Source organism: Tympanuchus pallidicinctus, unplaced genomic scaffold, assembly GCF_026119805.1.
Source record: "Tympanuchus pallidicinctus isolate F22 unplaced genomic scaffold, pur_lepc_1.0 scaffold5, whole genome shotgun sequence".
Classification (NCBI taxonomy): Eukaryota; Metazoa; Chordata; class Aves; order Galliformes; family Phasianidae; genus Tympanuchus; species Tympanuchus pallidicinctus.
Window position 1 is genome coordinate 43,382,523 of NW_026294769.1, and position 27,130 is coordinate 43,409,652.

At 40.1% G+C, this 27,130-nt stretch overlaps 1 protein-coding gene and 1 long non-coding RNA gene across 3 annotated transcripts in view; one reads left to right on the forward strand and one right to left on the reverse strand.

Moving 5' to 3' along the window:
* Positions 1–27,130, forward strand: part of PREX2 (phosphatidylinositol-3,4,5-trisphosphate dependent Rac exchange factor 2) — a 216,166-nt gene that overhangs the window by 33,534 nt on the left and 155,502 nt on the right. The window contains exon 1 of one of the 2 annotated variants that reach the window (XM_052704867.1): positions 8,040–8,865. The exons of the other annotated variant lie outside the window; for it this stretch is intronic. Within the exon in view, the coding sequence (XP_052560827.1) occupies positions 8,413–8,865 (453 nt within the window). The 5' untranslated portion in view covers positions 8,040–8,412. Of the gene's footprint in view, positions 1–8,039; positions 8,866–27,130 lie in introns of those variants that run through there. 2 annotated transcript variants of the gene reach the window in all.
* The window catches only part of LOC128091607 (uncharacterized), a 102,695-nt gene that overhangs the window by 30,096 nt on the left and 45,469 nt on the right, over positions 1–27,130 (reverse strand). The window lies entirely within an intron of this gene.

Below are 27,130 nucleotides of genomic sequence, written 5' to 3' on the forward strand. Positions count from 1 at the left end.
CCAAAGGCTGTCTTGCCACACTTATTGCTTGTGCTCCTTGAGAATGCCAATGAACAATTTCTGTTTTTGACATAATTTTTATTCAAATTACAGATCTTTCAGCAGTCATAAGTCAGTGTGCTGTCACTTGTGGTCACTTTTACATTGTGCAGCTAGTGACCTTGGTCTCAAATCGTACACAGCATTATACTGCTGCTGACCTGTAACACTTTGTTAGCCACAGAACGATGTTAGCCTTGACTAATAACCCAGAAGAGATCAATGCTGAGGCACCACTTGGCTCCCTTTCAGGTTGCACTTCTTGGCAGAACTGCAGTGTTTTTAAAACAGCATAGCCTGCAAGTCCTACATTTTTTTGTCCAGAAGGAGAAGTAACTCAGTGACAAATAGATTGGATTGAGTAAAAGAATAAGAGTGCAGCCAGCAAGGAAGTGATTATTTCTCTGTGTCTGGCACTTCAGGGACTGTTGCCTGAGCACTGTTCTCAGTTTTGGGCTTCCTGATACTAGAGGGACATTGTTGGATTGGAATGATCCCACCAGAGGGCCAGTGGGAAAGCTTATAGGGCTGGAGAACATGATGCCGAAGGAAGGGATGAAAGAATCAGCTTGGTTTGTTCAGCCTTTAGAGCAGAAGGCAAAGGAGCAGCTGGTGCTCCGTTCTGCAGCTCCCTAAGTGGGAAGGTGTCTGTGGAACCAGAATGTTTTCAGAGATGTGCAGTGCAAGACCTAGATGTTTTGGTTAAACTGAGGTAGAAATTAAGTATTATATACACTAGAAAGTTAAATGATTTAGTATAAAACTTTTTTATTTCCAGCTGAAATATTCATTTTCTCTAAGCAAATAGTCATTTTAAAAGGTGATATACAAAAGCAAAAGAAGTAAAATCCTGGAAGATAAAGTTGCTGAATTAAGTTTGCTCTTATTTTTACATTATTTTACCAAACAAAACAAAACAACAAAAAAAAAAACAAAAAAAAAACCAAAAAACAAAAACACAACCAAATTCAGTTTGTATGTCCTTGTCTGGTCAATCTTGCCTGAAATAAATTGTTTTATTGCATTTGTATTGGTGAAGTTGAAATGTGGTGGCCTGTCTGAGGACACACATTATATGAACAGATTGTTAAATTCCTATAAGTAGAAGGGAAAGTTAATGAGAAATTCAGAGCAGATTATTATGTTTTATTTAAGGAATTTTGCAGACTTTTATGGTGTAATCCTTTTGTAGCTGATGAACTAAGTAGATCTATGAAGAACTGTTGTTGTTTAATGTATAAAAGTTATGGTAGTGATTTTTCTTTTTTGTTTTTAATGCTTTTCATCCTTTTCCTATCTTCCCCAAGAAGAAAAGTGTTGTAGGAATGCACTATAAAATAGCAACTTTTCTGCCAAGTTACTACTGCAAATCCTGGTCATGATTGTTCTTTTTGTACTTACATAGTTAAAATAAATGGGTAATAGTTCAAGTATGATTAGATTGCTAGTCCGTATTTCATTTGAATCTTTAATGGTGAGCAAAATTAATGGAGTTATAATGACTTGTGTTGGCCACTGATCAAACTTTGTGCTGTTTTGTTTCATGATTAAAGCACGTGGCTTTGGCTGCAGAATCTTTGATTATCAACAAATGGAGAGAGAATATCAGAACATACAAACCACAGTCTGTAAGATAATTTGCTTTAAAGAAAGTTGCTGCTTTGGTAAACTTAGTATTCAAACTTCATGAAAATCCTGCTTTCATAAATGGAACGGCTTCATTTCTTCACAGAAAAATTTTATATAGAACTCAGTAGTTATCAGCTGTACTCAGTGTGTCCAGTTCTACCATTTCTCTGCTAATTAATTTTGATGAAAAGAAGATATTTTTTTTTTTAAGGATTAATTTTTCAGACTCTTAATCTAACAGTAACAATCCTACTAAAGGAACAATATGTTTACTTAGGTTTCTTCGTGGTAGTTATCATTCTTTCAGCTCGATAAAGAAATTGGGCCCATCAAAATAAAACAAGAGTTTTTCAGTGTAATGTAAAGTTCATCTTTTCTTGATTTATTGGTTTTGCTAGAACCTCTAACTTGGAATGCTTTCAAACTACTCCTTGCTCCATGCTTATACTCTTCAGAGGCTTGGAAATAGAAAATATCTGCTTTGGGTATCATCAGCATTAAATCTCTGGTGTATACTGACAGTTTGTTCTGTACTTTAACTAGTGAACTTAGCATCTCAGCTGTTCTTTATTATCTGTGGAAGTTGTTGCATGACAAAAGAAACTAGGAGGAAAAAGCAGCTTTGCTGCCACATACCTTGTAGCACATCATAACTTGAACAGTCTGTATTGACTCTTGCTTTGGCAGAAGCAAACAGATACAATGCAAGTATCAGTTAGTTAAAGCAAAATGGAAATCATGCAACTTGTCAAATGCTGTTTGTTTGTGCTGATGTTACCAATGTGACCTGCATTTTGCTTACGTGTATGTATAGATTGTTTCTCAACATCTGCTTTATGTTACCTCTCCTTGTCTTCCTACCCCCACCTGAAACATGCAACTGCCTGCACAAAATAATTTCTGACAAAGTGGGAATTTAGGGGTTTTTGTCCTGGTCTTTCAGTTGTTAATATTGGAGTATTATGACAATTTAATTTCACCTGGAAACCAAAGCAAGATATACACATTTTATACTGAATTAGCAGCCTTTCTTGTTATAGTATGAAGATTTTCAGCAAATATTGACAGTGCCTTACACTGTGCTTGCTATGATGAGAAATTAGTAACCTTTTTTACACATTAGGAAAAAGCTGAAAAAATAATCTAAGTCATGGTATGAGAGTAAGTGTTAAAACAATGAGAAAACCCAGTTTTCTAGACAGCAAAACAAAGATTTGTTGAATACGCTTAGTATATTAACTTCGGAACAACAGTAGCAAGTCTTTTGCACTTTGTGGGACAGAAGTTTCTCACTCAGATTAATAAAATTACAGGGAAACTGTCTTGATAATGTTTTGTATCAAGAACATTTTAAGCTGAGTTTGTATTTATATGGCTAATGGTTCAACTCCTAGTGCTGGAACTTACTTAATCCTGTCTTCTACTTGACTATAAACAGGATATTGTCTTTGGAGAGCTTGCTAGAACGTAATTCTCACTTAAAGGTTTCTGGTTGGAAATTTTTAAAGACTATTTCTATAACCAATAGTTCAAGTTTATATTCCTAGTGTAAGCTGTCCAAGGAGTTTAAAACATCTATTGTGATGCTTTGCTCTTAGGTAGCTTTTTACTACCAGATTTTTAAAATTATTTATGCCTTGAAGTAAATTAAATGGAAACTCACTATGTTTTCTTTATATTCATTTTTGCTTTACTGTCCTTTTTCAAAAAGCTCAAAAAGTGATTGAGTTATTTTTGTCAGGTTCCATGTAACACCTTGTTCCTCAGCCTCTCTGATTGTTCTGCAGTGCTTCCAAGTCACAGCAGATCAAAAAAGGTGCTTTAATCAATCAGTTGTGCTTTTTTTTTCCCATGAAGAGTCCAGAGTGATATAAATCTGACTCGCAACATGAAAGACCTTGCATACTCCTAGGCTTATTTGTTTTACTTCGCACCAAGATGTAAGGTTCTATAAAATTACTTGGATAAACTGTATTCGGCTTATTTCAACTGGCGTGGTTAGTAATTAATTTTCTTTCAATTTCATATCAGTTTTAAAAGAGGCTGTTAAATATCTAGTGTGAAGAGTCTGTAATCAATCTGATGTCCTCTTGAAATGGAGGTGGAGTTAATTGTCCCCAGCTGTCCGTTCTATCCTTCTGTGCGGATATGAAATAGATTTTGTTTAAATGACTTTCATCAAGGTACACGAAGCTGGTGTTGAACCTAGTGGACAGCATTTTTACTAGCTTCATGTGAGGTCTTTCTTCCTAAACTAACAATTTCCTGAGATGATCTGGCCGTGTTATTTCATGCTTTTTTTTTTTTTTAAATAGGTTCAAAGGTGTGTGAGCTAACATCACTACTGTCATGAGGTTCTGGAGGCATGCTGGCTGACATTAGGTGTTCTTCTAAAAAAAAAAAAAACCAACCATCTGTAGTGATTGTTTGCCATTTTGACACTTGTATGGCTTCTTGCTGCAGTGTTTCTTAAAGGTACAATTGATTCTAATAGCAAAAACCACTCCTTCAATTACATGAAGTTATAATCTAAATTTTTGAATAAATTGTGCAGCAATTCTTTACTTGCACAGGGAAGCTGAATGTCAGGTTTGTTTGCTGCATCTCCTGTGCTGGATGGAATAAAACAATTAAAAGCCTTTTATACAGATATGTACCATTACTAGCAGTTTGTGGAAAATGTGTGTGGTGAAGTCCAGCATATTCAAGCTTGGACAGTAATAGCAGTCTAGGGTTTTTTTTTTTTTTTTGTGGGGAGTTGGTTGGCAGTCAGAATACTTGAAGAAATCTTTTGATTACATGAGCTCACTGTAAGCAACCTTATGGAGGTTGGGGCCATTTAAATGTCTTTGTGGTTAGAGTATTTTCTTCTTCCTTAAGAAATGCCATGAAGGAAGATTACAAAAGTGAGTACTTTGCTCCAATATGTACAAATAATGACCTTGTTTTTTAAATTTGTGGCCACAAAGATTTGTTCAATGTAAACTTTGTGGTGAATGATACACTGCAGTGTGTCAAGCTTAGCCCATAACAGTTTACAGTTAGTCTCTTACATAGTAACCTTTTCATTGTTTAATACAGTACTAGACACCTGTAAACAGAGTAGTTTTATTCAGATGGACTTCGGAATGTTGCTTCTTAATAACATTTCTTGGATGGTTCTCTTAAACATTTGTGTGTATTTCTAATTCTGGTAGTACACTGGTAAAACACCTAGTTCTGACAGCTTTCATAGCAATTTCTGCATTGCATGGACAGTTTAGGGAGCTTAGACTGGGAGAAACTGCTACATTTTCAAGATTACACAGAGAAAAGGAACCCCCCTATAGAGTCTTCTACAAGGACAGCAGAAATGGCTTGCTTCTGCTAGACTGGTTTTTCTGCCCTTCTGGAAAACGAAGCTTGGAGAGAGAAGGTTTTGGTGTTAGTGAAAAGCTTATGAAGTAAGCAGTCCCATCTATTGATACAGCTTCAGAAATTTATTTTGGCTTTCTCCGAAGACAATTTAAAGTTACCAGCTAGACTGAAGACTCCTCTACAATGGTGTGACATGACAGGATACCCAGCAGAATGTTTGATTGCTTTTACCTGGGATTCTGGAAATCTCCTGCACTGGCAGCCATTGTTCAGTAGCAGTACATAAAGAAATCCATGTAATTTTCCCATAGAGTACACAGATCTTGTGGCAGATCAGATCTCTGACCTTTAAATACAACAGTCTCTTATGCATTAGGGGCTTAATATCTGGAAAGGAAGCTAGTTCCAAGTTATCTGATAGGACCACAAAGATAAGTAAGGGACTGGAGCATCTTACATATGAGGAAAGTGAGAGAGATGATAATAACATTCAGCTTGGAGAATGAGCAGTTTTATCAATGTTTTGAAATATGGGAGAGTACAGGAGCCAGATCATTCTCATAAGTGCTTACTGAAAGAAAAGCAGGGAACGAGCACATTAAATTCTCATTGAACATGAGAGGAAATGCTGGCAACGCTTGTCACACGATGACACAAGTTATCCAGAGGAAGGAGTCCCCATCTGTGGAGATGATCAAAACTAGACTGGGACAATCTTTCCTGCTGTCCTGGGCAGCCTGCTGTAGGTGATGCTGCCTGAGCGTATGGGGGGTGAACTAGAAGGTCTTGAGAGGTCCTGTCCATACCTAATGATTATGTGATTTCATAAGCAGGCCAAAAGCTGTGTGGTGCTATATTTTTTTCACTGGGACTCTTTAATTCAGACTTGGCCCTCAAGTACCTTTGGACCAGAATAACTCTTGATGCATTCTGAAGAGATGTTGGTATAGCACTGATCAATGGGAAGAATCTGTTTTTTGTGATTTCACCAAGCTTATGTCTTTATACAGGTGGTGCTATCTATTATTCAGGTTCCCTGGTAAAATCAGGACAAAACCTGGTTTTCCATTGCTTACGCCTTATTTGAGCTGAATTTTTATCATGTGTGCATGTCCTACCTTTCATTTTATTCTTTCTTTCCAGTTTTATTGGCATGAAAACAACAGTTGGAGCAATTTAGCTTTTCCTTGAGACTGGGGGGAAAAGAGCAATTTGTCTTTATTTTTAGTACTTCAGGCAAATTATCAGGAAAATTGATGAAGCTTGCATGATTGTATGTTTTTTCATAGATTGTGTCTGGTATTTAGAACCTTTCCCTGTCACTGTGTATCTCCTGTGGGCTTTGTTCAGTGGCTTGAAGTAGTCATAAAACTCTCTTCTGTATTGTCAGTAATGCTTCTGCTGGCCCGAATAGATGGAGCATACTTGAATTAAGGAGCAAGAATGTGTGAGGATCGCAGAAATGTAGACACAGACAGGATCACTTAAACTTAAGATATGCTGCAAATAAGATGATAAACATTTGAAGGAAAGGAATTCTTATTGCTCTAGATGATGAGAAAACAACCCTAGGCTGCTGCTCCTGACTCCTCTAGCCTTCATCTAGATCTGTGAGAATGCATGCAGGCTGTGAAAAGTAGTGGGACAACTGTCTAAGGCAAGAGTAAAAGGGAATGTCCAAATCCAGAACCTGTATTCCTAGGGGGAAGAGATGGTGCTTTCTGACACGAAATGTAACTATTTTGAGGTATCTGGCTGAGATAAGGCACCTGCATGTTTTTAGGAATGAGGAAAGCAGTGGCTTTGTGTTCTTCTCCAGTGGTTTTGGATCTCTTTGGTAGTTAGGTAGTTATCACTTAAGAAAACTGGTTCCATCATGGACTTTTTTTTTTCTTACTAACGCAGCATCAGCCCTCTTGGTGCTAGTGCAAGCAAGTGTGAAGCACTTAATCTCCTCCTCAGGTCCAAGGCATACACCACAGACTTTTGGAACTTTGGATCTGTGCCACTGTGGTGGATCCCACCTGAGAGGGTGAGGAAAGTCTCCAGTCAACCACCAGTTTATTTCAGGCAGGTTTCCTAAGGAAAAAAGCTTCAATGATTGGACTACATTAGCTTCTGTTCCATTCTGTTTTGAACCCATCAGTCCACGTGAACAGATTTGGCAGGGGAATAAGCTTCTCAAAAACATGAAGTTCTGATTTTCATAAAAATCAGAACGTCTGTTTTCGGAATGTGAGTCCTAAACTTCACTGAAGGGCAAGCTCAGTACGCAAGCATACAAGCTAGTGTGCAAGCTTGCCTAGTGGGAGGGTGCTGTGTTGTGTTTAGAAAAGGGTGTGAATGCCTGTTTCTTTCAGTGTGTACAGATTCCCTGCATTTTCATTTCAGCTTGCAGAGAAATGTCTTGTGAGAACTGTATTTGCTGTTTCCCAATGGAAGTCTGAGGCTGACAGCTACATGATTTTTCATTATCAGAATGCAAATGTCTTTCCCTACGCTGTCCCGCTAGGGATTCTTCTTGCTGTGTCAGTTTGCACTGTGGCTGTAGAAATTTTATGCTTGTTTCTCTTTTCTTCCTTCCTTTTAGGATGTTGCGGGTTTAGGCACTTGGATATGGAACATGAGTTTTCTTTCCAGTTTCAGACTGAAGAGAAACCTTCAGCTTTTCACCAATGAGCTCAAAATTCACACTGTAGCATCCTGACATTTCAAGAAATGAAAGATCACAGGATCATTAAGGTTGGAAATGACCAATTAAGATCAACTAGTCCAACCATCAATTCATGACTGCTGTGTCCACAAAACCACATCCCTCAGTGCCCCATACATTTCCTCTTGTATGGGGTAGTCACATAGTTGTTACTGACTGAAAAAGTTATTGCATCTTTTTTCCTCTTATAATGAAAATCTGGACTTCCAGAGTAGACAAGACAACTGTAACCTGGGGATTTTATAGAACTGTGTTTCAACAAACAACAAGTATGTCAGAAGAACTTTTCTGTAGAATATACTGTTTGCACCTACTTAGCACATAGATGTTCTCACCTCTGTATTTGTTCAGAAGCAGAGTGCAACACACAGTCACACGTGAGTATATTTGTACTATTTGCGTCGTGGGAAGGTGTGAAAGGGGAAGCAGAAATGGCTTTTTTTTTGCTCAGGATTGGAACAAACCACAAACAACTGCCGGTTCCCTGGCCAGCCAGCTCGCTGGGACATTTTTATAATTCTTGTGCTGTGTTGCTGGAGATCTGCAATTAGCCTCAAACCGGAGCTCGCAGCTTGTGTGCGAAACAGGCAGCTGCTGGCACGCAATCTTCCCCGAAGTTGTTTCCTTTCCTTTTTCCTGAGATTTAGCGCAGGGGGGGAAGGGGTTGGAGTCACATGGATACGGAGCTTTTGATTAATGTCCAAGTCTGGGCTGCGGCGGAGGCTTTCCAGCCTCTCAGCGAACGGGGCGAGCTGGGAACCAGTGACCGCTCGTTTCCTCCGGGCTGCGTCCCCTTCCTGACGGGAAAGGAGCGCGCACCGGGCAGGCTACTCGCCTGCGGAGGTCGGGCGGCTCCAGAAGCCGGAGCTGGGGCTGCTCTGTGCCAGGGCACCCGCGGGGGCCGGGCCCGGCCGTGCAGCTCCGCGGGCTCTTTTGTTGTTCTCGCCGGCAGCCCGGCTGTGAGCCCCGCTATTCCGCGCCGCACCATGACGGAGGAAAGCAAAGGGGAAGGCAAGGGAGAGAGCGGGAAGGACTTGGAGAAGCAGCTTCGCCTGCGCGTGTGCGTCCTCAGCGAGCTGCTCAAGACGGAGCGGGACTACGTGGGCACGCTGGAGTTCCTGGTGTCGGTGAGCAGCGCGGGGGGCTCGGCTCGCCTCAGCTCGCAGGGAGGTGGCGGGGCCCTTCCCCGCCGGGAAAGGCGTTCGCTGCCGCCGAGCTGCACTGAGTGGGGAGCGGGGCTGAGGCGCTTCGAGTCGGCTGCGGAGCGGGTACTCAACGGCTGCCCCCCTCTGGAGCCCGCCCGAGTGACCTCACTTCTCCGGGCACGGGGCTGGGAGGCAGCGTGCTGCGTTCGGGTCTGTCCCGGCTGCGGGGCTCGCGTCCGTTCTGCTCTTTGCAGTAGTCCCCGAAAGGCATCGAGGCGGGGTCAGGCGGGGACGGAGGGGTGCTGGTGTGGAGCAGCTGCTTGGCATTAAAGCCACATGTGGCCTCGTTCCTGTCTTGTGATGCGGGGTCAGCTGGAAGGTAGCGCGCTGTGGGCAAGCCGGGCTGCAGCAGCCCTTGCTTCCCCTGCAGCTGGCTGTCGCTGTGGGTGAGTGTTGTGCCAGGTAGCCCCCAGCTGGGAAGCCAGTTTTCACCCTCTGAGGAAAAACAGAGGAACGACGATGACTAAACAGATGCGTGTGGTGTTTCTTTTGTGCAAAGTGCCAGAGCGTCACCTCAGGACCTCCTGAGATGAGTATGTCCAACTCATGGGATCATTAAGATTGGAAAAGACCGCTAAGATCACCAAGTCCAACCATCAACCCCTCACTGCCACTGTGCCTCTAAACTGCATCCTTCAGTACTCATCTTGTTAACTTTGCGGATCTTTCACAGTAGCCCCATGTACTTTCCTCTTCTCCCCTGTCCTATTGAAGAGGGGAAATCCTTCATACTGCAAATTTCCTGCTTTGCTGCTCTGAGATCTGTGAACTTTCAGCTTATTATCATGAAAGAGGAAACTCTCAACTTGGCTGTGACGGGGAGAATAAAAGCACAGACACAGGAGTGAAATAAGATCTACAGAGTAGCTTATTTTCCCCATATGTTTATCCTCATCAGAACCATGAAAAATGGTAAATGGTCCAATATGTTTTCTATTTTATTTCTTAACATTTAACATGCATATTTGAGAAGGTGGCTGTGCAATTGTGTTTTATTTTGTTTCCTTTTAACTATCAGATTTTACCTACTGTAAAAAAGAAATAAAAATCGCGTGGAGGAAAGGAGGAACATTGGAGTAACGCATAGTTATGTCATTTTTTTTTTTTAATATTCATTAATGTTTGTGAACAGAACTCAAGTGATAGATCAGAGATCTAAACTCTTCACAGGGAGATGTCATGATCTTTAATTGTACCTTAGCCTTGGTTTGAGGAAATATTTTCTGAGCTTTCCCTTAGCATGTCAACTGCAACTGCTGTTGAGCATGGTGGTGGATTTTGGGAGGGGAACAACTCTGGAGTAATCTCCAGAATGAAGACCAATCCCATCCAATACATGTCATCACTGTGCTTGTTACTTAGCTGTTTCTTGGTCCAGAGGCTAGATCTTCTCATCATGAAGTTATCTAGGGCATACAGGCTGGGTTCCTTATGGATGAAGATGAAAGATTTTCTCTTCGAGCGTGTTGGGTACTGATGAGTGTGGACTGGAACCAGACTGAAGTGATTCCTCCGCATAATAGTGTGGGATCTCAGTGATGACTGTTTTTCTGTCCAAATCCTATCCTATTTTGCAGGCTCCTTATTAAACTAGAGACAGCTCAAGATGTTGAAGTTCCACTGAAAATTAATAGCTTGGCTTCCAGGTCTCAACAATGTCAGTGGATCTCATTGTGCTAGAAGCTTGATTTCCTTGTTGATAGGAACCGGAATAGTCACTTAAAACAAGTGTGGTGTCAGGGCTTATTTCTTCTGCAGGACTACAGAACTTAGTGTTTTATGATGTGTATGGTTCCTGTGGAGTTGTAGCAGTGGACAAGAGAGCTAACTTTTCTCCCATTTGGACTGAAATTGTCATTTTGTTCGCATACCCAGTTGAGAAAGCAGTTATATTAAGAGACAGAAAAATTCAATTTTCTTCCATCCATTGTTCAGGGACAACACATGTATGGGATTTGTGAGGAAGTATGATGTACGTCATGCCATACCTGGCTCTTGTTCTTGAATACTTTGTGTGTCTTTTGAAGAGAATTGATAACATGCATTGCCCTTTGGCTGAGGCAAAAATTCGCAGTTGCAATGGGCAGTATGTAATATAAGCAGATGTGGAAGGAAGAGGGTAAACCTGATTTAACTGCACAGTGGGAAGAGGAAACCCATGTTGTTGATAATCATGGTGGGGAATGATGTTTATCTGCTACAACTGGTGGCTGGATGGAGAATGAAGAGATTTTAAGGAGGGATTAGCTTTGCTGGTGTATGTTTACATGGGAAATGCTTTGATCATGTTCCTGGGGGATGTCTATTATTTGTTAAAATTATTTAGGTTCTTCAGAGATTAAAAAGTGTCTCACCAAAGACAGATTTCTTAATGGTTAATTAAAATGCTCTTGTTAATCTTGTTCTGTTGTAATGGTTCATTCTCCAGTTGGTTTGTGTACTCTTGTCAGAAGTCTACGAGTCTATGAAGTGCAAAGCAGATTTAATAGGTTCATTATTTGGCTAGATAGATGGAGCTGAATCGTTCCCATGTGAGGTCATTACCCTCTTCTTGTTTTTATGCTTTGTAAATACAGTATTGTTTTTAATCTGCTTTCATCACAGATCACATCAGTGTGAAAAGATTTGTTTGTTTTCAGCTCGCCTGAATCTTCCTGGAATAAAATATGATAGCATGTTGATATATCAATAATACTGAGCAGTAACAATTTTAGGTCCACTTGAATGAGGTCTGCAGATGTACATGAGGTGGATAAACTGAAGTCCCCCAATAGTCACAGCAATGTAAGAGGGAGTAGATACACTCAGGAAATCAGGAAGAGGAGCTTAAACTTTTCCTTCAAACATTTCACTAGAATACTTGGACTGTCATTTCATTACCTGAGTTTTTGTTCTTGTTAACATTCAGCATTTTTTGAAATAGCTGTATCTACTGATGGAGAATTTAGCTGAGGCATTAAGGCATTTTTGAAAATTGTATCTACAGGTGGAGTTTATTATGGCCTGTAGTATGAGGTTTCAATTGCAAAATATTAATGTTTCGCTGGCTAAAATAACAATTGGGATTTTTCTGATGCTGGGTCATACTTCTCCGGTAGTCATGTCATCTTCCAAGAGAGAAAACTCTGTTTTCCAATGAAGTAGAAGCTGTATCTGAATAGAGAAGAAGACAGGAGAACTGTTCATTTATTTATTTATTTATTTTCCCACCAAGTTCTCTCTGAAGGGGATATATACCTCATCTATTTCATTCTTTTCAGAAAATGAAGAAGTACTTATTTAGCTCTCTCTGTGTAACATAGTGAAATTTTCATGTTTTCCTTCAGAAATAGCATGATTAGTTAAGTAGAGTAAAGCCAAATACGCTTTTCCAAGATTATTGTTGATCCAGTATTTTATGCTGAGGAATATACTTGACGTTTTAATGAATTATTTAAAAGTTTTATAAGTAATTAGCTTTATGCTTTCTTAGGAAGTTTCATTTTCTACATAAAATTGGGTACTCATCTGAAATCTCAACATACCAGTAGTGAAGAAACCAGTAAAACTAGAGTTAGAAGTTGCTGAGAATTTAAATATTGTTTGATAATAGAGAGGTACTGAATAGTGGCTGGCTTAATTTGTTACTTTGTAACTTGGTTTGAGGCTTAGTTATAGCTTTTTTTCTTGCTGATATTGAATCAATAAAGGCAAACCGAGGTATGTTGCAGGGATATAGGCAAAATACAACTCGTTAAAATATGCTTAAGGAAAAAGATTCAACTTACGAATAGAAATTGGATGTGCGTTAGATCTAGTACATTTGGTACTTTTGGGGGAAGCTGTGGAAGTAGAGTTTATTTATACATGATAAGGATTGTTTTTCTGATGTAGTTCTGTGTTCTGACAAATTTGACATTGATAGGAATAGCAGCAGATGTTAGCAGTTGTGTAAGTGTTCCAAAACCCCATAGCGTAGGTCTGGGCAACTTGTTAGGTCCTGAGGCAGCTGGAAGAAAAAGACAGCCTGTTATATAGAATATAGCATGGTTTACAGAATCTCTTCATGTACTTCTCTGCCAGTTAATTCTCAAATCTGTGGTTAATTCCATTAGATGCTACTGTGCTATCTTGTCTCCCTTCTGCTTACACTAAAGTGAAAAAAGGTTTGTTTTCTGTGAATGTGCTCTGTTAAAGGAAGCATAAGCGTGGGCATATGAGGATCTTGTTTATAAGGTTTACTGCCCAGCCTTCACAATGTCTGTGTGATGCCTTGGGATCTGTATTTCCCTGCCACGCTGTGCCTTTCCTTTCTCCTGTCTCAGTAGGTATTTCTCTGATTGTTTAGCAGACTAATTAGCTGGACAGGTGATTAATAGTAACTGAGACTCCACATAAGCTTTAGTCAAATTCAGCACTACCACTTCAGATTGGCAGTGGATGTTTTGTCCTGGTTATGTCCTGTCCCCAGTGCTTATGCCAGATGATGCAATTCAGGGTTGGACCTTTGACAGAAGAGCCATTTTAAGATGAGCTTTTATGGCTTTGTGTTGTTTTTTGTAAGCGTGAGTATCTATGTTAAGCAGGTTATGTTATATATATATATAGCTCATTTACAGTAATGATTAGTAACTTTCATAATGGTTTGCATAATTACATTTAATAAAAGGGACATTTAAATGAATGGAAGGGGAAGGGTTTTAGCTGGCTGCATTTTTTGATAAGCTTATGTGATTTCCTTTCTCTTCAGGAAAAGAAAAGCAACATTCTATGGCTACTTCATCACAAAAAGTCAAAAGGAAGTGCAAGTACAATTACCATAGAAAGTCAATATCTTTTCCATTCACTTCCAATTTCTGCTGTTTTTTAACACGTCTAGGCATTACAAAATACTGAACATAGTATTCTATTCTTGTTTGGCTTGGTTGACTATATCAATTACACCACCTGTGGTCTTTGTCAGAGTAGGGGTAACTGCTTAAAAGCTGTTTAATTCTGTGTAACCCCCCTCCTCAACATTGAAAGCTTGCTTTGTAGAGTGAAATAGCAAGAAGAGATTACTCAAATCTCTGCTAGCTGAGCACAGAACCTTGTACAGTTTGCAGAAGGTACAACAATGGCAAAAACTATTTTTTTTTTTAAAGTATTTTCAAGCATGTATCTATCATCTTGTTTGAAAGCACAATTTTACAGAACTGCTGATAAACATTTGATACATTTCAATGGATTTTCCCTTACTGCTCTCAGATGTACTTACACTATTTTGAAAAGCTGCTTTTTAAGAAAAATGTTTTTTTTTACGTGTTCAGGGAAACATTTAAAATACTGAAAAGAGAAATCTTTTTTTTTCCATAGCATCTAATAAACTTTTTGTAAGACTTACTATAGGCTGAGATGCAGCATACTGAAGAGGATGATATGCTTAGGATCTTATACAGTTTAACTTCTTGATTTATCTGTATTCATAAATATCATTGTGCTTGTAGTTTTTCAGTTATTCCTTTGGTCTGCTTTATAGTTCAGTCTGAGCTCTCCTGGCCCATATATTTCACAAGATTTTGATGTAAGCTGCTATGTAAGAAAAGACAATTTGGAGGAACCATCCATTCATAAATCCAAACTTGATTACCCTGTGCAGCCTAACACAGTTGAATGGTATCCCACTTGAAGTGATCTCAAGTATTTATGGAGACATATTTTTCAAATCTTTTCAGGAACAATTTTTGTCACCATTTTAAATCAGCAAGTGGTCTGAAACTATGCATTCTGAGGTTAGTAGGTTTTTGATAGGGTTAGTATGAAGAATAAGTTTGTCAAAACAAGGGAATTCCAAGTTAGTGACATTATTACTGTATAGGGGGAATTGAGAAGTTCTTCACATTGGAAACAAAAAGGAAATGTATTTTGGCCAAAATAAACAAATCCTAACTGGCTATAATTGACCTAAGATACAGGTGGGGGCAACTTGCCAGTCAGTAGTGGGCTATTAGCCATATGTCTGTATGTTAAGTGTATGTCTCTGTTTGGGAAGGGATTGGTCTGCTCATGAATGAAGTATAGAGCTGAGCAGGATAATTTAAATTATTAATTTAGGCTTTATCTTATAAAAGTATATTGAACAAGTTTGCATTCATCTGTACTCATGGATATTATTTTTCAGGATTTTTAATTATTTTCCCTTTCTTGCTTTAAATCCAGACTATACACATTTATCCAGTTTTCTGTAAATGACTGTTTATTAAGGTGGGTAGTGATAGGACAAGGGGAAATGGGTTTAAACCGAGATGGGAGGTTTAGGTTAGATGTTAGGAGGAAGTTTTTCACACAGAGTGGTGATGCACTGGAACAGGTTGGCCAAGGAGGTTGTGGATGCCCCATCCCTGGAGGCATTCAGGGCCAGGCTGGATGTGGCTCTGGGCAGCCTGGGCTGGTGGTTGGTGATCCTGTACGTAGTAATTGTCTAGATCACTACATTGATCTAGATCAAGGATCATTATGGTCGTTTTCAACCCAGGCCGTTCATTGATTATATTTTCAACTGAACAGAATTGTCCCTTTCTTTGGTGAATAGATTGTGTATGTTGGTGTGGGACCCAAGTGTGTGCTTAGGGACAGGCTACTGAGGAGGAATATAAAGCCTTGTAAAAACAGAGATAGCAAAGTCCAAATTCAGTTGGCACTAAAATGATAGCTGTGAAGGCCAGCGAAAGGGGCTTTCAAAAATACATTGGTAAGGAAAATGTGTGCCTGATCCTCATCAAAGCAGGTCTTGTGAAGGGGATAACAGAAAGTTCTCAGGTACTCCATGCTTTTTCTTCTGGAGTTTTCAGAGAAGAGTTCCCTGTAGTCCTGTTGAAGCCTACTCACTGGTTTTGTGGGAAGGTGTTACTGCCTTCAGCAAAAGGAAGCACAGTTACAAAACACGTAAAGCAAGCGGATATATAGAAGTCTGAGTCTTAATGGGATGTATCTGAGAGAGCTGGCCAATGTCATTGTGAAGTCTTTCTTTCATCTTTGAATGGTCATGGAGTTTGTGGGGAGTTCCAAAAGACTGTGAAAATACAAGTCTCCAGCACAGCTTCAGGAAGGTCAAGGAAGAGGATGTGGAGAAGTATCAGTTCATCAGCCTTACCTCAGTCCTTAGGGAGATTATACAGTCAGTCATCTTCAAAACGGCCTTCATGCTTTTGAATGAAGAAGTGGTGATTGAAAACCAGCTATTGGGATGTCAACAGGCTGTAGCAATGTACTGAGAGGAGCTTCATGAAGTTCATTGAAGGCTGTAGAGCTCCTACCCCAGGACTGGAATGACCATGTGCCACTAGTGTAGTCTGAGAAGGCTAAGAAGCAGCTTGAAAGAAAGGCCTTTCTGAGTGCTTGTGCACAAGAACAGGAATGCAGCTCTGCATTGCTGAAGGCAGTCAGCATTCTGGGCTGTTTTAGCCAGGCTGTTAGCAGACTGAAGGAAGTGATTCTTCCGCCAGTCTTCTGCATGTTATAAGAATTCAGCGAGCCAAGTTTTGCTCTCCTTTAAAGAAAGAAATTTGCTTACTGGAGAATGTCAAGAGGAGGTCCAGGAAGATGATGAGGGACCTAAAGCATGCTATCTGTGAAGAGAGGCTGAAAGAATGAGGTTTCTTCTACCTTAAGAAGCAAAGTCACAGGAAATTTTTATTGCTGTCTATAACTGCTCCCTGATGGAGATGCAGAGATGGAGCCACTTTCCTCTCAGAGTATGTGCTGTAGACAAAGGAGATGCAATGGATAAGTAGGAAATTCCAGCTCATAATGAGGAGCAAAATACTCCTTGCTAAGAAGGTGATCTAGCACTGAACCAGACTGATCGTAGGTTGTAGAATATCTATGGTTTGTTCAAATCTCAGCTGGGCAAGACTTAGCAGCCTGTCCTAGTTGATGTTGCTTTGATGAAGTGATTGGGCCAGATGAACTCTGAAAGATCCCTTTCTGCCTACATGACTTGTCATTTTAGCAGCTTATTGATATGATAAGGAAAAACACTGTCTTCCTTCAAAGTATGAGCTCTTCTGGGGAACAAAACTTTGCTGAGTTGTACCACTTTTTTGTTTCCTCTGTCCTCTGAAATTGCAGTGCAGTTGGACAGGCTACACCATTCAGCAAATGAATGTTCAAAATAGTAGAAGAAACAGATAATTTTCCTACTGTATTACCTTTGTTCAGGGAACAGATAATCTGGCAGTTCTGAAATATTTTTCTTTATGTGTTCAGAGATCTTTCCGTGCATTTCTGTCATTAATAAATCAAATCTGAGTAGTTCTACAAACGGTAAACTTAGAGGTGGAACTTGATTTTTTGTGTCCCAGAGGAAGCATGCAGCTGAGCCAGAAATATAATCTGATGTCTTGATTCCCAGTTCAGTACTCCAACAGTAAAACTGTCCTTTCCCTTTATATATAACTGATGCTAGAGGAATGGATATCTGCTTGAAACAGCTGAGGAACTTTAAGGATAACTCCTGAAAGTCAGTTTCATTTTGCACAAGCTTTACTGCTACTGTAGTACTTTCATAGTCTGTTCACAGCTCAAGTTATCAGATTCTAGGGACAGAACTGAGATATTAGGGGCTAACACTTGTTTTTCTCATGAGCTGGACCACAGAAAATTCTCAGTATTTGAAGCCTCTTGAGAGATGCTAAAGATGCTTTTATTTGTGTCAAAAACAAAACAACAACAAAACAAAAACAAAAAAAACAAAGGAAAAAAAACCACCAAAAAACAATCAGGAAGATATAATTGGATAGCAGCTATTCAGAGCTTAAAGGCTGGTCATGAGTTTCTGGCCAAAGGACAATAGCTAGTGGCATATACAGTGCAGTCTGAGAAACAGCTCAGAAAGGGATGCTTGGAATGTATGTGTGGCTATGACCTCTGAGTCCCCAGATGAAATGGCTGGGGTGTATTTCAGAAACTGCAATTCAAAAAGGTTAACCTGTTGGAGAGTAGTTTCAGTCGGGCTAGACTTGTGCTCGTAGTTGCTGTACTTGTTGTAAATGTCCAGCTCTTTGAAAAGCCTAATTCTTTGACTTACTGTCTTGGAGTTGCTCATAGAAAGCATGCAGCAATTTGTATCTTGGGGCTTGGTTAGGAACAGTTTGCTGGCAAGCACCAAAAGGTGAGTTTGGAAGAAGCCAAGTGTCTGCTTTAGAACACCTTGTCATGGGCGCAAATTCGTGAATTAGATGAGATACCTGTGTTTGTGTCCTCACTGCTCTTTGCTCCCCAAATCACAGCAATTTAAAACAAGCCAATTTTATATTGTTACCCAGCTAAAAATTCCAAATTGGGAATTGAGATGCTGATTACTAGCTAGCAGTATGAAAGTGGAATATCCCCTGAAACTGACCGTATAGTTTGTGTGTTCTTCAGAAAAGGTGTCACAGGAATTGGTGACCTTCTGTTCTGTATTAATGAAAAAAGATGGAAAGTACTAGGTGCAAAGCCGAAGAATGGAAAGTAAGATCTCTTCCCTATCCTTTAACAGGCTTTCAGGATATTCTCAGGTTCTTCTGTAAATTTATTTGGCTGTGTTTTTACTTCTTAATCCCAAATGTAACATTTTGGAAAAAATCGGGCACTAAAAGCACTAAACTATAAAGTTGAAATGATATACTGTGTAACTGAGTGATTGATCTCTGGGATGCTATAAATTTGTGTAACAAGACTGGAAAATCACTTCATTTTATTGCTTAGCATGTGCTGTTACCTTACCCAAGGAATTTAAGCATATGGTGTATCCAGATGCCTAGCTGAAATGCAGACTGCATGAGATGTCCTTGGATTTTGTAGTGTGAGAGTGGTAAAGGGACTTGACTTTAAAAGTTGAAGGTGTTTGTGGCTGAGAGCTCTACATTGTATAAGCAGTGCTTTCATTAAAAGCATGTCAAACCTTTACATGATAGGGGGAAGTAGTGGCACATACCTGCAGAGTTGATGTTTTGTGAAATGTTCATTACTGATTAGTGCCTATTTATTCTTTTGTGGTCTGGGCAATGATGCATTTTGCAGAAGCCATATAAAGCAAGAAGATTGTAAATAACATCCCGTTTCATAAAATGTCTTTAAAAACAGGCAACCTAAATTTTTGTTCTTGAAACCTTATAAAAGCCACTTAAAAATGAAGTTGCATTGTAAGATACAGACCTAAAATGAATTGTTGGAAGGAACCTGTGAATTGCTGTGATACATTTAATGGTAGGTCAGTGTCACAGTAGTTTTTTTTTGAACAGTGTTGATGAGTAGCATTATCTTTTGAAATCACATTCTTCCCGTCTTCAGACATGAACATTTTCAGGGCTGTTTGTACTGGAATTTGGATGGAAGGCCTGGATGTGAACTAAGTAATCTCTGAGTTTGGCTACTTTTTTGTGTGCAGTCTGTAGTTTTTTGAGGTCAGTACCTTCTGAATGTGATTCCTACAACATAGTTCTCTTGGGGTAAAAATAAAATTGCTCACAAATGTGTGTAGTTAGCACCTTAAGCCTTGCTTTTCTCTTTATTAAAGTATTAAAAGCAGTATTTTTTGAGGTTGGGGAAGATGCTTGAGGTATGAGTTGTAATGACTGTTTACTCCCTTTTGGCATTCTGTTTTGCAGTGTAAGAGTGTGTGTGGGGGGGGAAAGGTGTTGTAAACAGGCTCAGCGATGGACAGAAGCAGTCAATGACAATAACAAATGAGGGACAAAAAATCTTAAAGAAAAAAACAGCCCCTTTGAAACTAGTTGATTATATGTTGAGATTACCTCATAATGCAGTATTTATTGTTAGTTAACACTGGCTTTTGCAGTGTTAAATGAGGTGCCACTCATGGTTCCGTAAATGGTGTAGTTGAATTGTTCGAGGGAATATGGCTAATAATAATGTACAAATGCAGGTTTGCACGTCTTCATGCACAGTCAACTTGAGGTGTGAAAATATCTTTGCTCTTCGTTTTTGTATACTTATTTGCAATCCTTTTATGGTGAGGCTTCAATAATTATTAAGGGCACATTGAGGATTTTGTAATTAAAGGAGGCAAAATATGAGCTGTCTTTAGATTATCTCAAGTTTAGAAATGAAGAATGTTTTCAGGATGATGTGACTGATTTAACAGTTTGATGACAGTTTGTATATTCCTTTATAATGCTGCAATATTTTTGGCAGAGTAGAGGTACTTAGAAGTATCCATGGAAAGATTGTATCTGTTTTCTTAAAGTAGAAAGACTTTTTTTTCTAACAAGTTGATTTCAATTGCACAATACAACAGTTAACTACCACCAACAATAATATTGAAATTAATGAATGGAAATTGCAGAATGAATTGGATGTGATTACTGTATTTAAATATTTTGTCATATACTTGTAACATGCCAGCCCCTTTATGTAGCCATGGTTAGGAAAGTGAGGTCCTGATAGTAATAACTTGAAGTTTTGTTTACTTTAAGGTTCCTCCTCATCCATTTATCTATTTCTCACTGTGTGAGATCCTGTTTATTAAGAATAATGCCTGGAAGTTGGCAGTTATATTCTCTATGAGTATGTTAATTTCTTCCCATATGCTGTGAGGTTGTCCTCACAGGAAACAAAGGGACTTTTTCCCATGTTTAGTTATGCTGAACTGTTTCAGTAGTCAGAGTGGACAGAAACAATGGGAAGGAAAGTTTCCTGTTTTGTGGCTGTGCAGATTTTGAAGAGTTCTTCAGTTGCAAAGAACATAAATCTTTCTTTGTTCCAACTACGAGTACAGAAAGAACTGATTTTCGATAATGTATGAAGTTACTGTAGTTTAATGAAAAGCAGTGGTTCATTTTCTTAAATGTTTCACAGGCTATTTACTGTCCATTCTACCTGCCTTATTTATATTTCAGTAGTTGCAATTAGGTATTTTTAATTAAGTCTCAGAATTTGATGACACCAAGCTGAGTGATGCAGCTCACATGCCCAGAGGGATGGGATGCCACCCAGCGGGATCTGAACAGGCTTGAGAGGTGGGCCCATGCCAAGCTCATGAAGTGCAAGGTCCTGCACCTGGGTCACGGCACTCCCAAACACAGGTACAGGTTGGGCAGGGAATGGCTTGAGAGCAGACTTGAGAAGGATTTGTGGATGTCAGTTGACAAAAGACTCAGCATGAGCCAGCAATGTGTGCTTGCAACACAGAAGGCCAACCATATCCTAGGTTGCATCAAGATGTGTGACCAGCAGGTTGAGGGAGATGATTCTGCCCCTCTGCTCTGCTCCCATGAGACACCACCTGGAGTACTGTATCCACTTTCATGGACCCCAACACGAGAAGGACATGGAGCTGTTGGAATGAATCATGAGGAGGAGCATGAGGATGATCAGAGAACTGGAGCTCCTCCCCTGCGAGGACAGACTGAGAGAGTTGGAACTTTTCAGTGTGGAGAAGAAAAGGGACCTTATAGTGGCCTTCCAGTACCCAAAGAGGACCTACAGGAAAGCTGTGGAGGATTTTTTTTATAAGGGCATGCAGCATCAGGATGAGGGGAAATGGCTTTAAACTGGAAGAAGGTAGATGTTATGAAGAAAGTCTCCACTGTGAGGGTGGGTGAGACACTGCAGCAGGTTGTTCCTTCCCTGGAAGCATTCAAGGCCAAGCTGAGTGGGGCTCTGAGCAGTCTGGTCTAGAGGGAGGTGTTCCTGCCCAAAGCAGGGAGTTGGCACTAGATCATCTTAATGGTCACTTTCAACCCAAATCATTCTCTGATTCTATGAATTTCTAGTTGTAAACTTCAGAAGGGGAAGTTGGAAGTTCCATCTTCATAAATGCTCAAATTTATTGTGCTGTAGTTAGAATGCTTTTGAGTGGTTGATGAAACTATTATATTAAATAATATTCATGTTTTTGTGACTGCTGTGGGTATCACTGACTCCCTCAAAAGGGAAGGAAGCAGAGGGGGATGTAGGCACAAAATATTTTCAGGATAAAAGGGTTTGAACCACACACATTTATTTATTTTTTTTTTTATCTACTGTGCCATGACAAGAGCTAGTGAGTAGGTGACACAGCAGATACAAAGATGAAATTTTTTTGTGAAGCCAAGGACAAAATATGCTGATACTGCTACATTACATGGTGTATTTCTGCATAGGTAGAAGAAGAGAAATCATCTGACTACCAAAGGAAAACACTGCAGAAGCCCTTTAGGTCTTGATTCAGTCTGATGAGTTTGTAAGACATTGTTGTCCTTAAATTTCTCTCATGTAACTTGGTAGAGATGACCTTCAACCATGGTTAAACATTTTTCTTTCTAGTTGGAGCACATAAAAGAAAAGCTTTAAAGGAACTGTAGTAACTGTACAATTCATCATTTCCTTCAATAGACCAAGTGAAGAAACTTCATATTAAGTTGAAAAAGTTTTAAAGTGAACTTCTAGTCTATAGTTATAGTAATTTATAACCACTGCAATGTAAGTTTTTAAATCAGTAATTTCTCTTGTTTGTACACAATCTCTGCAAGTAGTTAACTTAGATCTTGTAGTGCAGTCAGATGAGGATACTTATAGTCCAGGGTAACGTAGGTTGTCCAAATTTCTTTGTAGCACACTTCTTCACTGAGAAATGGTTTTGGTAGTAGGATTCTTTCAGACATTTTCTTGGGCCTAAATCAAAGATTTCAGCTGAATCTATAACAACAAATTCTTTGCTATCTTCTGAAGCGTCTCCTATTTCTCTGTCAAATCTATTTTATATACAAAAGCAACTTTTTTTACTACAGATATCCATGTCAGTGTTAGATAAAATGCTCAATTTTCCTGCTGCTGACATTTAAGCTGGTTTTATGTAGGTTACTGTATAGGATGTGTAAGCTAGTGCTGTTTGTTTCTGCTGGCAACTGCTGTGTCATGAAAAATGAGGTTAATTTAGGCATCTTATGGAAAAAATGAGTGAGCTGGAAATATACTGGGTTAATTATTTTTCTGTTCTTTGTGTACTGTATTGCACATTTTTCTTTCTATGCAATAAAGGCAATAATGTCTGCTCCATTCTCTTTCCTGTTCCTTTGCAGCCACCAAATAGCTCTGGGCTAATGCAGTGCATCGGCCTTTGACTAACCCATTGAATTCAAAACCTTTTAATTTTAAGAGTAAACATTTCTCGTGTGCTGGCTACTAGTAATGGAAGGAAGCATTTGCTGTAGTTATCCCCCAGATGTTCTAGAGGAATTTATCAGTGTATTACAGCACTTCCGGTTATTGACTCTTCTTTCCCCCATTTGTCCAAATTGTGATATTTTTCTTTTGAAGGAGATGCTCGTGTTCTTAATAGACAACTGGAATTTAGAGATGGGTGCATTAAGTTTTATTTACTCACCTTTCAGTTGGAGGAGATGATACTGTTCTGGGTAGATAAGTGGATTTAAGAGAGGTGCATTGTTCAGTGGCTGTAGGACAGCAGTATGGATGGGGAACAAGTATTTGTGCACTGAATATTCTTGCTTGAACAGAAAGTCTTGCAGAGTGAAAACTTTTGAATTTTTTTTTTTGTGGTTAATTAATAATGTAAACATGCCACAGGCAACCACATTTTAAACTTAATTCATTCCTAGGATTTTGAGAGAAAAGGTAACAAATGTTGCAGAGAATATCTAAGAACAATATTTTTGATCTCTACAGAGTCTCTGCTAGTACAATAAGAAGCCAAGATTTCAGGGGATTTTAAATCCGTGTCACTGTGAATTTTCACAGGAATGGCTAACATCAGTTGATCCAAACTTAAGGTACTAAATCCTAAGCATGGTGATTCTCAAATGCAAATCTTAATTTGAACTAAGGCCTTCATTCAGATTTTCCCCACCTAGGGGAAGAAACATGAAGCTTTTGACAAATGGGAATCAGTAAGCAGACAAGCATGGAGGTAATGAGACAGTGCCAGAAATGCATTTCCTCCTGTGGTAGAATCTTGCTTTTTTTTTTTTTTTTAATGGTTCAGGAGCAACCTAGTTGCTTCTGTGTCAGGAGAGGACAAAAAACCCTCCAGTTTATCTCAGTGTTTGTTTGTTTGTTTTTTTTCCCCACGCATCTTGTACTGCTTTCCCAAAAATCAGAATATTTCAGTTTCTTACCAAAGTGTGGATCCTGGTTTTCCCTTGCAATATTAAGGATTTGTAATTATGCTGACCTCAAATAAGACTATCTTGTTTACAGAGTAGGAGAATAAAAAATATAGAATGTATATAGAAGAAGTCTCAGTAATCTTGGTTTTTAGGTATTATAGAAATGTCTGCATTGTTGCATATATCTGTCTTGCACAGGAAACTTTAATTTCAACACTCACAATTTCTAGTCATGTCACTTAAAATTGGATTATGCCATTCATTTGGGTTCTCTGCGTTGCAGAAAAATACTATCAGAATGAGACTGTATCTGAAGGTAGTATTTGTAGACATCTGCTTGGCTCTCTCTTTCTTCCTGGAATATTTTTTGTTAGTGATGCTCTAGTTGTGAATCGTAGAATCACAGTCATAGAATTGCTTGGGTTGGAAGGAACTCCAAGGATGATCAAGTTCCAGCCCCCTGCCACAGGCAGGTAATGTGATTGCCATGGGTCTATCAGATCTAAGCCTTCTCTGTAAAGACTTTTCATACAGTTTAACAAATTGACTTCTATTTCTGTCATATACAAGCCTATGCTACCCAGTGCTCCTAGTATGTCTCTAGTTCTTGTTTGTATGTATACCAAAGTATTACATGGATTGTAAAGCTGTGGTGATTCATGATCAGAACTTGCGTATAACTTCTATGATGGAGTGACAGTATCAGTGGACAAAGGAAGGAAAACTGATGTCTTCTATCCATATTTGTGCATGGCCTTTTACATGGTTCCTCGCCATATCATTATCTCTAAGATGGAGAGAGATGGCTTTGAAGGATTGGACTGCTCTCAAAGGAGAGGTGGCCAGCAGGGTGTGGGAGGTGACTGTCCCCCTGTACTCTATCCTTGTAAGATCTAATCTGCAGTACTGAGTCCAGACCTGGGACCATACAGTACAATAAGGGTGTATAGCTGTTGGAGCAGGCCCAGAGAATGGCAATGAGGATGATCAGAGGGCCGGAGCACCTTTCCTAAGACAGACTGAGAAATTTGGGTTTGTTCATTCTGGAGAAGAGAAGGCTCTGGGGATACCCTCATTGCAGCCTTCTAGTAGTTGAAGGGAGCCTCAGGGCCTCGAAGTCTTTCTTGTAGTGAGGGGCCCAAAACTGAGCACTGTACTCAAGAGGTGACCTCACCAGAACTGAATACAGGGGGATGATCACTCCCTTTCTGATATAAGCCAGGATGCCATTGGCCTTCTTGGCCACTTGGGCACATTGCTGGCTCATGCTCAGCCAAAAGTCAGCTAACACTCCCAGGTCCGTTTCTTCCACACAGTCTTCCAGCTACTCTGCCCCAAGTCTGTAGTGTTGCTGAGGTTGTTGTGGCTAGAGTGCAGGACCTGGCACTGTCTTGTTGAATTTCATCCCATTGGCCTCACCCCAGCTATCCAGCCTGTCTAGATCTCTGTAGGATTATCCTACTCCAGCCAGATTGATACTTCCTCCTAGCTTGGTGTCATCTGCAAACTTAATGAGGGTGCATTCAATCCCTGGGTCCAGGTCATCATTAAAGATCTTAAACACGATGCGCCTCTGTACCAACTTCTAGGAATGCCTCTCGTGACTGGTCATCATCTGGATTTAACTCCAGTCACCACCTCTCTATGCCAGTCCCTCTAGCCAGTTCTTTACCCAATAGAGAGTGTACCTGTCCAAGCCATGGGCTGCCAGCTTCTCCAGGAGAACTCTGTGGGAGATGGTGTCAGAGGCTTTGCTGAAGTTTAGGTAGACTATGTCAACAGCCTTATCCTCAGCCACCAAGTGGGACAGTTGACCATGGAAGGAGATCAGGTTGGTCAAGCAGGACCTGCCTTTCATGAACCCATGCTGGCTGGGCCCGATCCCCAAGCTCTCCTGCACATGCTGTATGGTCTCACCTAAGGTCCATAACCTTCCCAGGCACTGAGGTTAGACTGGCAAGCCTGTAGATCCCTGGATATTATGAAATTGTGAAATCCTGAACCTGTAGCTCCTGGTGAGTGGAAAAGCTCCCAGCTAAGCATCAGCCTAGGGCTGCTGGTTCATGTAGCACTGGCCTGCTGTGACTGAGTGTTGGTACTTGCACAGACTTTTTCTAGGGTATTAAAAAGGGATATTTATCTGCTGTTTCTAGGTAGTGGTGAACATGGTGAGAATCATAGAATGGTTTGAGTTGGAAAAGACCGTTAAAAATCAGCTAATCCAACTCCCCTGCTATGAACAGGAGTGCCTATAGCTAGATCAGATAGATCAGAGCTCTTTCCAGCCTAGTTTTGAATGTCTCCAAGGGCAGGGTATCCACCACCTCTCCGGGCAACCTGTTCCAGTGCCTTATCATCCTTACTGTAAAAAAAGCAACCAAACAAAAAACTTATTTCTTATATCCAACCCTGCTAAAGAGCTCGTTCCCTTCTTTTTTATAGCTTCCCTTTTAGATACTGAAAGGTTGCTATTAAGTCTCCCTGGAGTCTTCTCCAGGCTGAACAGCTCCATTTCTCTCAGCCTGTCCTTGTAGGATAGATGTTCCATCCCTTGGATCATTTTTGTGACCCTCCTCTGGATGTGCTCCAACAGGTCTGTGTCTTTCCTGTACTGAGGACTCCACAACTGGATGCAGTACTCCAGGGAGGTTAGACCAGCTCTGAGTAGAGGGGCAGAATCCCCTCCCTTGACCTGCTGGCCATGCTTCATTTGATGCAGCTGAGGGTACAGTTGACTTTTTGGGCTGTGAGGGCCCATTGCTGGCTCATGTCCAACTTGCCATCCACCAATATCCTCAGGTCCTTTCCAGCAGGGCTATGCTTTGTCCTTTCATCCCTCAGCTTGTATTGGTAGTGGGGGTTGCCATGACCCAGGTGCAAGACCTTGCTCTTGGGTTTGTTGAACATCATGGGGTTTGCTTGAGCCCACTGTTCAAGCCTGTCAAGGTATCTCTGGATCGCCTCCTGTCCCTCAGGTGTGTCCACTGCAAATGGGCATTTAACATCAATTATTGCCTAGCCTGAGGCTTTGCCCAGACAGAGACAAAGACCCATCTTGCTCATTAATTCTCAGGTTCTGTTAAGATTCTCTGTGTAACTGGAGGAAAGTTCATTTG